This window comes from Andrographis paniculata, unplaced genomic scaffold (genome assembly GCF_009805555.1).
Source record: "Andrographis paniculata isolate CXL003 unplaced genomic scaffold, ASM980555v1 Contig26END, whole genome shotgun sequence".
NCBI lineage: Eukaryota > Viridiplantae > Streptophyta > Magnoliopsida > Lamiales > Acanthaceae > Andrographis > Andrographis paniculata.
Genome location: NW_026137557.1, coordinates 519,372 through 532,232, shown reverse-complemented (window position 1 = coordinate 532,232; position 12,861 = coordinate 519,372). Strand labels below are relative to the sequence as shown.

Sequence of the window (12,861 nt, the reverse complement as noted above, 5' to 3'; positions counted from 1 at the left end):
CTGCCCTTCATAGTAGGTCTCTGTAAAATCAATTTGATGAGATCCACCTTTGATATGACCTCAACTCTTCTGGGCAGCAAATAATGCTCGAGTTTAGTGCAAGCGAAGACCAATGAATAACACATTTTTTCTGGCATAGTGTAATTCAGTTCTGGTCCTGTAAGGGTTTTACTGAGATAGTAAATTGCCCTTTCCTTCCCGTCATCACCATCCTGCGCCAATAAACAACTAACCACTTCATATGTATTAGCCAAATAAAGTTTGAGTGGCCGACCTTGTTTGGGAGGCATCAAGACTGGAGGGTGAACCAATGCCTGCTTGATAGCATCTAAAGCCGTCTGTTGGTCGGGACCCCATTCAAAGGCAATTTTTCCAGCTTTCAACAATTTAGTAATGGGTCTGACCTTGCCAGCAGCATTAGAAATGAAACGCCTCAAATAATTCACCTTACCCAACAGACTTTGGATTTCTTTAACCGTCTTGGGTGGCCGACTATCAAGAATGGCTTTAGCCTTATTGGCATCAATTTCAATTCCTCTCTCATGAACTAAGAACCCTAGAAAGCTCCCGGCTGATATTCCAAAAGCACATTTGGTTGGATTCATCTTCAACTTGTACTTCTTCATTCTTTCAAATGCCTCTTCAAGATCTCTCAAATGTTCGTCAAAACTGGCAGATTTAACTATCACATCATCAATATACACTTCCATAGATCTGCCAATTAAATCATGAAAGATTGAATTCATGGCTCTTTGGTAAGTTGCCCCTGCATTCTTTAACCCGAATGGCATGACTGTCCATTCATAAATACCCAAAGCCCCTGGGCATCTGAATGCTGTCTTAGGAATGTCTTCTTCTGCCAAGAATATTTGGTTATAACCTGCATAACCATCCATCAGACTAAGGATTTTATGCCCTGCTGCTGCATCTATCAGCATGTCGGCCATAGGCATCACATATTCGTCCTTAGGGGTAGCTAGATTCAAATCCCTGAAGTCGATGCATATCCTTATCTTACCATTTTTCTTGACCACTGGCACAATATTAGCCAGCCACTCCGCATAACGGCAAGGTTGAATGAAACCCACTTTGAGAAGTTTTTGGATTTCTTCCTTGATTTGAGGCATCAGATCTGGACTCATTCGCCTTGGAGGTTGTTTGTAAGGTTTACAACCTTCTTTGATGGGCAATCGATGCTCTATTAGACTTCTTGTCAAACCAGGCATCTCTGAATAATCCCATGCTAAACAATCAATGTTGTTTCTAATAACTTCGAGCATCATTGTTTGTTGCTCTTTAGACAAATAACCACTTAACCTGATCACTTTTGGAACCAATTCGGTTCCTAAATTAAACTCCAATAATGGGTCTTGTGATGAAGCTGTTGGTTCTGTTTTTTCTAATAAGTCGGGCCAGCGAAATTGTTCATCTTCTTGGAGGTGAACATCCAGAATCTCTTTACTATTTTCTGCTTTATGTAATAACTGCTTTAAATAGAACTTATTAATAAGAGAACTACATACTTCTAAGCTTGTATCTTCCATTACAAACAAATTATACGGGAATGGGTGTGGCTTTATCATGAGCCATACAATAAAGGTGTTCTTTTAATAGAACATCGAGTTCTGGCCAGTGACTTTATAACCCTTGTTTGGGTATTCCCTGGCCATATACAATTGAGACATCGGAGCCAAAGGACTGGCATAAAACACTGACTCTTCAACTTGTTCTGATACATCGAATGGGTTGTCATTCGCTTCCATTTTGAAGACCTGATCTCCTTCCCAGAACATTAATTGTTGGTGCAAGGTTGATGGCACACATCGAGAGGCATGAATCCAGTCTCTTCCCAGCAAGAGAGAATATGTAGTATCTGCGTCCACAATAAAGAAAACAGTGGAGATCTTCTTTGGTCCGACTTCAATTGTTGCAACCATCATGCCTTCAGGCTTGGTCGGCTGCCCTGTAAAACTTGTCATTTCGAATTCCACAGGAGATAGATCATGTATTCCTTTTCCTAACTTCTTGAGAGTCTTCAATGGCATAACATTAAAAACTGCTCCATTATCCACGAAAACCTTTGTGATTGGTTTCCCACAAATATGAGCATTAACATACAGAGGCTTCAAATGGGAGATCGCACCCTCTGGAATAGGAGGAAACACAATCGAAGGTGGCTCCGGTTGAGGCTCAGAGTCTGAGGTCTTTGCCCCCTCTGTCTCCTCTAATTCACCATCTGCCAAGAAAGCCCATAAAGGTTCGTCCATAGTTTCATCTACCAGACTCGCCCACGTCGGTTCATCACTCATCTGATTAATCTCTGTCATTCGACAAGGGATTCGTGGTCCCAGACGAGATTTAACAGATCTTGAACTTTCCTCTGTAGTTATAACTTCTTCCTTCGTCTTGTTCTGAGGTTGAAGCGTCAAAGATTCTATACGGAAGTCTTCAAGAGATGGATTGATGTTGATTCGTTCACAATGTTGGCATCTAAAACCTTTAATTATTTCATCTGCCACACCTTTACCTTTCCCCAGTCCCGACGAACTTCTTTTGGTATGGTCGGAAGCGCCTAATCTGTCATTCGGTTGCTTTCCTGACCAGACCCGACTGGACCGACCAATTGCAGACTGAATGGTTACTCCCTGCTCGTTGGTCGTTTGTTCTGTAAAGTTCCGAATGGACTGATCTCCTGCCAAGTGGTCGGCTGCTTTTTGTTCGTCGGTTAGTTGTTTTGCTGAAGGAACTCGTTTCCCATACTTTGCAGCATACCTGCGTTTGGCATTGCGAATCTGTGTACGATTCATACCTGGGAAACGAGGATCTATATCAACTGGTAAAGGCTTTTTATTTCGAGCCCAATTGTTCCCGACTGACCCTGTTTTTCTGGTCGGGTGGTCACGAACTAACGCCCTTTCTTTCACCTCCACATTAAAAGAACCGTCTGGATGGTCCCATTTTTCAGCGACTGGTTTCTCACAAACTTTGAGTCGTTCTTCCGGTCGGCTGCTGTTTGGCCGACTTCCTTTTTTTGTTTCGGGGCTTGGCTGGTTTCGTTCCCCTTTTTGTCCATCGTTGGCCGAACTTTTCCTTGTTTCCGAACTTGGTTGGATGTCAACCATTGCCGTTGTTACATTCGGAAACGGTTGCTGGTCTACACCTAGAGTGATGTATTTGAGCCGACCTGTCTTGATGGCCTTTTGAATTTCCTTCCTAAAATGAGTACACTGACTTGTAGTGTGTGTGAAAGAATTATGCCACTTACAATATGGTCTCCCTTTGATTTCTTCTTTAGTGGCAAGTCTTTGGCCCTTTGGAATACGGATCTGCCCATCAGTCAGTAGGATATCAAAGATTTCATCAGCTTTCGAACTATCAAAGGTCGGTTGCTCCTTTCCTTCAGATCCTGGTACTGGCTTCAATTTAGGACATACATACGGTTTTCCAGAAAGGATTTCGGCTGCCATCTCTTCTGACTGATTAAAATCAAAGTCGCATGTTTCTGTTCCCATACTCGCCATATGTTGGCCTCTATTACGCCTGTTATGCTGATCTTCCTCTCTGAACAAAGATTCTAGACGTCCTGCCTTGGATGCAAGACTTGCCAAATCCTCAAAATCCAGGGCAGTGAGTGCCTTTCTTAAACGAGTATGCATATTCCGGACCACTAAATTGGTCATCTCTTTCTCACTGATTACCGTAGGACATCGTCCCTTCATCAATCGCACCCTTTCTATAAACTGTGAAGCAGTTTCTTCTGGATACTGTCTCAATTCAAGTAAATCAGTTAAAGAAACAACTGGTAAAGGATTAAAAAATCTAACGTGAAATGCCATCTCCAGTCCTTCCCATGTCTGAATTTGTCCTGGAGGCAAACTTACAAACCACGAAAACGCCGTTCTAGTAAGAGATAAACCAAACAGCTGTAACTTATAAAAAGGGTTATTGCCAACTTCTCCTAATTGTGCTGTGAACCGACCAACATGTTCTATGGTGGAAGATCCGTCCTCCCCTGAGAATGCATGAAAGTCGGGTGGTCGAAAATTCCTTGGGAGAGGGTGTTCATGAATGATCCTTTCTGGGAAAGGTCTTTGATATGCAGGGCGGTTAGCCATCTGAGGAGTTAATCCATACTGATCCCTTAATATATGTGCAATCTCATCAGGATCTACATGAAAGCGTTGATGATCAGGAACCTGGAACGGATCCTGCACAGGAATATGAATCGGATCATGTATATATCCTTCAGGCCTGTCCTCCCTTGTATTGTTCGGCTGCGAATCGGTAACCCTTGGTCCCAGTGGAACATTGTTGGGAAAAGTCAAAGGAGTTTTTCCCCGATCCATTCGGTTGGGATTTGTGACACTTGGGAATGTACTATCCACGAATGATGGCCCTGCGAAATTTGCCTGTGGTCTGGACGGTGACACTCCTGGTGGCGTTTGAGTGGGTTGAAGACTAACCCTTGACAGTGCTTGATCTATCATGTTCTGCAACTGACTCTGTTGCTCACGCAACATGTTCGTTTGTTGCTCACGCAACATATTCTGCATAACCAAGGTATGCTGGTTGTTCATTTGTTGAACATAAGACCACCAATCAGTTGGTGGTTGTGGGATTTCCCCGGCATTTGGCACAATGGGTGGTGGAACGGATTCTCCCACCGGTGTCGAAGATGTTTGCGGTTGTGAACCTGCCATAACCCTTCCGATGATTCGGCCGGATCTAAGACGTATGAAATTATCGCCGGAATTGGAATGAGCAATTTTGTCTTGCTCCCACTGTGGTCACCAATTTGTTGATGTATTTTTTCAACAAAAATAAAGTAAAATTCAAAGATATGGAAAATATCCTTAAACTTGATTAATTAGTGTCTGAGATTAGGAATCTCTAAACACTGTAACGTACATAAAATAATACTGGAAAATAAAAGACTGAAATTTAAAGTGGTGATCCCCAAATCTGACTTTGCTTTGTTGAAGTTGATTGAAGATATCTTGCCAAATGATGATTCAAACCTTAAATATTCCCTGGGAAACCATACTGAAAACCGTCACCCGAACGGTTACAACGTCTCCTTCTCAACCGTCTTCCAACCTTTCTCATGCTGACACGTGTCCCCAGCAGACCAAAATTCCCTATATTTCACTCCTTGAGCCGACCACAAACCTTCCGCTCTTTTGGCCCGACTTCGTCCTTCGTCCGACCTACTTCTTCGCCCGACCCCACTTGGGCCGACCTCCATATCAACCGCCCCCTGTCTTTGATCAAAGGCTTCCGCGTTTGTCCGACTCCGCCTTCTATCCGACCTACAATTTACCCGACCTGCGGATATCCCATCTCGACGACTTTCCGTCTCGAGGACCTCCCGACTTGAAAACCTTCCGACTCATCGTCTTTCCGTCTTGCGGACCTCCCGACCTGAAAACCTTCCGACTTGAGGTCTTTCCGTCTTGCGGACCTCCCGACCTGAAAACCTTCCGACTTGAGGTCTTTCCATCTTGAGGGCCTCCCGACCTGAAGACCTTCCGACCTGAGGTCTTTCCGTCCTGAGGACCTACCGACCTGAGGTCCTTCCGTCCTGAGGACCTACCGACCTGAGAACCTTCCGTCCTGAGGACCTACCGACCTAAGAACCTTCCGTCCTGAGGTCTTTCCGTCCTGAGGACCTACCGACCTAAGAACCTTCCGACCTGTATTTTCCTTAGAAATAAATAAATTTATTTTCCTTGATTTCCTCACGGTGTCCTTCAGCCAGTTCAATCAACCCTATTGCCAGGCCCATTCTTCTTTTTACCTTGGGCTTTTAACCTAATTCTAAATTTCGTACGTAACAATAGTGTATATATGTTTAAATTAAAATATGGTAACAAAATAAATAAATAAATATATAAATAAAAGACAATAAAGACAAATATTTGTCGCGTGGGAGACAACCATGGAAACATGAATTGAGAAGATTCAAAACAATACACTGACTTACATAAATTTACTAATACAAAAATTAAAAGAAATAAATATTTTATTAAAAAATAATAGATAATTGGAAATTAAAAAAAAAATATTTTATTAAAAAAATGATAGATAATTGAAATTATTTTAAAAATTTAGTTAAAATTTAAAATAAATAAAAAAGAATATAATAAAGTTATTAATGAGTATTTTTCTGATTAATGGATTTATTTTTTCAATGGGTAAAGGCGTAATTTGGCCGATTTTAAATGGGCTTCATATAATGTCCGGGCCATTTAAGCCCAGACTTCTATTTACAAAACTGCCCCGCCAAGACTTTCTCTTTGCAAAATTGCCCCCAGATTACAATAACAAGAATTCAAACGAACAACTAGGGGAAAAAATGGCGGACTAAAGTCGACCAGTCTTTTGATCCTGTCGAATCCCCTCTTCAGAAGCTTCAGCACCGTACAACTTTAAGGGAGATGGAGGTGCAGAATTCGAGAGAGTGCAGTGTGCTGGCGCGTATGGCGGAGCTGCGGTTGGTGTGCGAACGAGAAATCCCAATTCAGCAGCACAGAATTGATTCTCTGCATAGTTTATATCGAAAGCTTTTCGATGCTGCCAAGTCTGAAGCTCGGCAAACTATTCAGCTTCAAGGTTAAAGCATAGTCTTGATTTTGTATTGGATTTCATATTCTGAGTTGGAATTGCAAGGGTTCAGCATTTTTTATTTTTTATTTGAAAGTTCACCGAAATTCATGAAATTTTCAACGTAATATTAGTTCTTGGATCGCCACCATTAATGAATTTCGCCCCCTCCCTCAACAGATAAATTGGGAAAGGTTAAAATCGAATTAAGAGAAGCTGAGGATGGTATGGTGAAAGCCCTTGCAGGTATACTTTTTTTTTTTTTTTTTTAAATTTGGTCTCTGTTTTCCATTGTGACGATTTTATTCATTTATTTTGGACTCAATCTTGTTTGGTTGCGTTTTGTTTTATTTTGTTTTGTTTGGATTTTATCAAATAATTAAATCTATTGTGCAATGTAGGATGGTCTATGAGTGAGGGATTGTGGGATATAGTTTGATGCAGTAAATTAAATTAAAAGGGGGATTTTTTTTTTTAATTTTTTTTTTCTTAAGTTAACAAAATGAAATAACTAAGCAGTTGCTTCAAAGAAACTCACAATTAATTAAAAAAAGAGGAGTTGTCTGTCAATTAAAGGATGATGCAGTAACGGTACTTTGTTTAGGAGATTTTTTATTATTTCATAAAAATTCTTTTCGATTATCAATACTTGCCTAACTTTTGAATTATTTTCTATGATAGAAGTTGCATGTTATGATTTGAATGGAAAATATGAATTGCATGTGATGTCTTTTTGGCTTAAAAATAGAAATGCACAATATGGAAAAATGAAAATGAGAATACAAGGAAAGATCTTGTAAAAAAAAAAAAGACTATGCTTGATGGATGTAAAATATTTCTTATAGTAACAAACAACCTACCTTTGTGATGCTTTATGGATGTATATCTTTATGAATAATAGAAGGTTCTTAGTTAGACAATGCAAGTTTGTGATTTGATTATATGAAGATATAGCATCGTTAAATTGGATATGTGAGCTAATTTTCTTTTCGCTTCATGACCGTAGCAAAGACTAGAAAAGAAGCAAAGTTGATGGAAATGATGGACTCTATATCTGCTGCAAAAGCTAGAGCTGAACAACTAAAAAGAATTGTGGAAGATCAGAGGCAAAGAAAAGATGAATATTCTGCTGCTCTATCTCAGCAATCACAAGGTGAATGACATGCCAGATTCTTGCTATTTTCATTTGTTCTGAACTATGATATTATTATGTTGAAAAGTTTGGCCTTTTAGCTTAAGATGATCATAACCGTTTGGTTTTTGTTTCAAACTTGCAGTAGACTATAAGATACATAAGATGTACTGCAAATAAACATATTTATAGAGTAAACATGGATCTGTGTTTGTACACATCCGTCATATTACAGGGAGATTTATTGGTTATATTTATGTTTATGTGGATAACATTGTTTGATCTGTGCAATCTACTTTGACTTCAATCCCTGTTGTCTGATGCCTTACTTCTTTTGTTTGCTGGGCATGTAGCTTTGACACCTTGGAAAGAACGATGTGACAATAACAAAGAAAATAGAGGTCAAACAGAAACGGCTATTTCATGGTACAACAGGGTCCTTGGTTTCTGTATTGAAACTGGACATGGTGTGTAATTTTTGTGACTTTTGTGATTTTTTATGAAATCATCTTCACCCTGAATAGTCATTGGTTGTTACTAATGCCTTTCTCTCCTTGAAGGTGTGAAATTCATATTCACTAACATTAACCCGGAGAACCCTAAAGAGGAATATTCTTTTGTTGTTCGCCATGAAAACGAGATGTACACTTGTAAGTAACAGATGGTTGAGGTTTAACTCTTTATAGCAAAATCTTATTATCTTCTCTTCTGTTTAGTGCTTGACTGTGATCCACATCTGAGCAACACCAAAGAGCTGGTTAATGACTTAAATAAAACCAATGGACTATTTAAGTTTGTCAGAACCATGAGAGAGAAATTTCAAGATGCTGCAGCACATGGTAAGGCCATGTATATTTAACAATCAGCATTTGTTTGTAAGCTCACTATATTACCTTGCAAGATTGGGAATGCATAAGGTTTCAAGTACTCTTTGTTTTGTTTGAGTACTGTTTCTAAAAGTAAATGTATTAACTATCCAGGATATTTTACACATGGCTTGGCTGTTGATCAAGCCTCTTTGACAATTACTGAATCTGCCCCAGCATCTTCAGATTCAACTGATTCCATGTATGAATATTCACCCTCAGAAAAGGGACTTGATAGAAGATGTTCAGGTGGAATTAGCAAAGGATGTAGTTACTATTCTCCCAAATCGACTTCTCTTAGGCAATCTGCATACTTGCAGGTGACTTTGTTTTGAAAATAAATAGAACTTGAATAATAAATCATTTCCTTATTTTTTGAAAATTTTATCCTAAAGCATTGGATTGTTGCAGGGACACAATTGAAGACGTTTCTTAATTACATTTACTCAATCAATCCATGATGAGTTTGACTGAGCAATGAGGTGGCCTAGCTTGCGGAGACGAAGTCAATAATGATTCAATTGCCTAATCCTCTCCAGTGTGCTATATTTCTAAATCATGACGTGGAGCTGATCTAACATGGATTACTTGTCATGAGCTGTCGAAGCAACAAATTCACCTTTGATATATATATATATATATTATGTAATTGATGTTTGTGTTTTTGAATAGTATTTATGTTTGCCACAGTGTACTGAAACTTGCTAATGAAGATAAATTGTTGCAGTGCACCTTCAATTTGTGGAATATACCCTGATTTTGTGAATTCTGGGACTAAGTAAATGTTTCTCTTGAATGAAGCAATATTATTAAGACTATATATTAGTATCAATACATTCTGTGGTTCTGTTGATGGGAATTTACATCCTAAACTGACATGGTGCTTGAGAGTCCCGAAAGTGTGGAAAAGTTTTGGAGTTTGAGTTCTGCCAGTTTGGATGGATGGAGCAGTCAATGCAGAACCTGCCTTTGTCAACAAACTTCACGGTAAGTGTTTGTGTGAAGGTAATTTATTATCTAAAGTTGTCCTGTGCTTATCATAAACAATAGATTTTTATTACCATGAATTGGATTATATTACTCTCATGATGTACTCTATGCGTTGGAAACACTATTGTGTTATTTACACCCTAATTCTATCAAGTTCTTATTTGTGGCAGGGCCCTCAACATTTTGGCCTGTTGGCAGAAGCAATTGCCTTTGTATCAATGCATGTGTCTGCTTCCACAGTTCCCGTGCTTTAGTTTCATCACTTGCAAGAGCTGAGCAGTGGCTCTCGTTGCAGTCTGCAAAGTACTTCCCACTCATCCCAGCTGTCCACGAGCTTAATGCAACATAGCATGTGGTTGCTGCACCCTGCAAAATCCAGACATATCAGTAAGTGCGTCTAATGGAAGTTGCATATATACAGCTGGAGTACATATTGTTCGAGCATCAATTCATATGAATTATGTTTTTATATTGCAGAAGTTTATTTCTGTTAAATTGAATTTAGATGAAAGAAAGAAAACAAGGCTGTGTAGACAAACCTGTGATGTTGATTTGAGGAACTTGGATGCCATAAAAAAGAGGGAATCTGAAAACGATCCAATAGAGAAGTATTTTTAGTTATCTATTTCTTGGATTATTTGTGGAAAAGGTAATGCATATCGAACAAGAGTGGCTTCTAAAAGATAAAATGCATGCCTGTGATAAAGCCTCTGTAGTCCCTGATTATTCCAGTCTTTACAATTCCAGGATGCACAGCATTGATAGTTACATTAGCTTTTCTTGCCTGTTTAGATTCCCAGAAACATTGTAGTCAGACAAAAAATGTGCCCTTTTCGCTTTTTTTTCTAAGCTTGGCCTCGCCAAAATTTGGCTTGTCCATTCTTGGAATGCACTCTTCATCTTCCTTTGTTTTCAAACTTTCATGAGTACATATATGCATTTGTAAGAATTTTAATTTTTACTTTTTTACCTTGAGTTGTCTTGCTAATTCCTTCGCATGCAATATGTTAGCCAGTTTCGACTGTGCATAGGCGCGAGTACCGTGATAGCTGCATTAAGCGAAATTGTTAACCTAATCAGATACAAAGTTTAGAATTAGAGAAGGATACGAACAACTTCATGGAAAAAGCTTGTGAAATCATTATATGCTTTTAGAAGCCAAATACTTTTAATGTGTATGCATGAATAACATGTGGTGTCTCACCTTTTCGGGCTAAGCAATTTCCTGAAGCAAAAACTTTTGCTATTCACCCAATTATGAACAACAGAGGATACATTCACTATTCTTCCCTGAATGCAGGTTTCTGATGCTGTCTCCACCATTTTACCCAACAACATTTCTGTTAACAGAAAATGACCTTCCAAAAGGTAAAGGAAATATGTGTCAATTCCATGTTCCTCAGGTACATTCTTTAATGTTCTTATTCAAGGGTTATATTATATTCTATACATTTTTTGCCACTTTTAAAATAGTATTTTTTAACATAGAAATGCCTGGTGTAGTTAATGGAACAAGACTGGTTGATGATTGAACAAAGGACAGAGAGATGAGAGAAAAAGAAAACTGTTACCTAAGTAATTAGTGGCAAAGGTCAGCTCAATTTTGTCCTCAGAAAATTCCAATTTCTGTGAATATTTGCCAGCATTGTTTCTGCACAAAATTTTGTGGGAATTTTGTTATCTGCTGTTAGTCCCTGGACTGTTCCTCTTTTTCTTATGTGGTCCAACCCCACTCACTATTTTACTTTTTCCAAACAGAAAAATCAATCTAGAAAAATAATAATGATAAAGTATTGTAAAGAGAGCCAAAGAAATACATACATGAGGATGTGAAGAGGGAATCCTAAAGATAAGAATTCAGAACAAAATCTCTGGATTGAAGCAACTGAGCTCAGGTCTATCTCTAAAATGATTATCTCTGCATGTGGGCTTTCTTTTTGTATGTTTTGCTTAACCTTTTCTGCCTTCCTTAGATCCCTTGCTGGCATCACAACTCTAACCCCTCTCTTTGCTAGAACTCTAGCTGTTTCAGCCCCGATCCCCGACGTGGCCCCTTGGAATTCAAACCCCAAATATACACATCAATGGCTGCTTCTATAATGCTTGATTAATGCCACTAAATGTTTAATGCATTGCAGTGATACATTGCTATTGTTAAAAATGAAAAATTTACTTATAATATACAGATTCTGGGGATTCATTAGGACAGTTCTTGCCGCAAAAACAGGATTATGATTAATGATGGTGATGATGATGATCAGATTATTAGAATTAATCCTAAAAGTTTTTTGCTTACAGAACATAGCTCTATTTTTACACACACACAGAGACAGAGACAGAGAATTGGATAGTAATTAGTAACAAGTAAAAGAACTAACCGGTGACGATTGCAGTGAGATGGGAAGCATGGAAAGAAGGCAGACAATCATCAGCAACCTGATCAGCAGTTGTTTTGGAGCCATAGCCACTCGGGCCGGCAATCCCCGCCAGGTACTTCAGTGTTGCCTTCATGACAGGATTCACACTCATAAACTTACACTGCAACACTGCAAAAAATGTCGAAAACCAGATATATATAATAGACATTCAACACTCTTTGAGGCATTAATTCCCATGCACTCACTCACTCTAGAAGCTATATGATGCACTTTATTACACCAAACTTGCTGCACAAGTTCCTTCTCACTCTTAACTTACAAGTGACACTTTCTGGCATTCTTGGCCATTGCAAGAACTGTTGTGTGTTTGGTTTTTTCTGAAAAAATTTTCTGTTAGTGGAGATTTGTAGATGGAAGGAAGCAAAAGAAAGTTGGGTGGTCCATTGACTATATTAGATTAGAATAGAATAGATTGAATTGATGGTGTTTGGAGATGGAGGCATGTAATTGTGAAGGTTCACTGTAGTGTGGCCATTTTTCTACTGCTAATAATTATTATTGTCTCCAATATTGGGAAACTTTTGTGCTTTTTGTGGGCTGGTGAGATTATTGTTTCAGGGCACATTTTACTGTTTCAGATGATTTTTTGTCCAAGATTAGTGCTGCCCTGCCTCCGAGGGTAAATCTGTCAATTCACTTGCTTTCTGTGATTATTATTATACACATTTAACTCTACACCACATACTTAAAGATATGAAATATTATTTACTTAGGTAATGTAATTTTTAGTTGTTGATTAATTATTGATTTGTAATTTAACAAAATTTATTTAAATTATATATATAAATATACTTTTTTACTATCTATTACTGTCTTAACTCAAAATATTTTT

General features: G+C 38.6%; 2 protein-coding genes across 5 annotated transcripts; one reads left to right on the top strand and one right to left on the bottom strand.

The window, feature by feature from the left end:
* Positions 1-6,316: 6,316 nt before the first annotated feature.
* LOC127246189 (kinetochore protein SPC25 homolog) lies at positions 6,317-9,442 on the top strand. Its single transcript, XM_051267444.1, has 8 exons — positions 6,317-6,612; positions 6,784-6,849; positions 7,610-7,756; positions 8,089-8,202; positions 8,296-8,385; positions 8,452-8,574; positions 8,716-8,921; positions 9,013-9,442. Exons 1-8 carry the CDS (start codon positions 6,438-6,440, stop codon positions 9,022-9,024), a joined length of 933 nt encoding a protein of 310 aa, XP_051123401.1. The 5' UTR covers positions 6,317-6,437; the 3' UTR covers positions 9,025-9,442.
* A 193-nt stretch (positions 9,443-9,635) lies between these two features.
* LOC127246188 (short-chain dehydrogenase TIC 32, chloroplastic) lies at positions 9,636-12,379 on the bottom strand. Of its 4 annotated transcripts, none has more exons than XM_051267441.1 (9): positions 12,289-12,379; positions 11,970-12,137; positions 11,413-11,644; positions 11,163-11,242; positions 10,796-10,949; positions 10,562-10,640; positions 10,288-10,375; positions 10,131-10,177; positions 9,636-9,957 (listed from the first exon to the last, which is right to left on the bottom strand). In XM_051267441.1, exons 1-9 carry the CDS (start codon positions 12,305-12,307, stop codon positions 9,721-9,723), a joined length of 1,104 nt encoding a protein of 367 aa, XP_051123398.1. In that variant the 5' UTR covers positions 12,308-12,379; the 3' UTR covers positions 9,636-9,720. The 4 variants fall into 4 exon arrangements, with proteins under 4 accessions (XP_051123398.1, XP_051123399.1, XP_051123400.1 ...); XM_051267442.1 differs by having other exon boundaries at positions 12,219-12,366; XM_051267443.1 differs by having other exon boundaries at positions 12,215-12,330.
* Between the last annotated feature and the right edge of the window lie 482 nt (positions 12,380-12,861).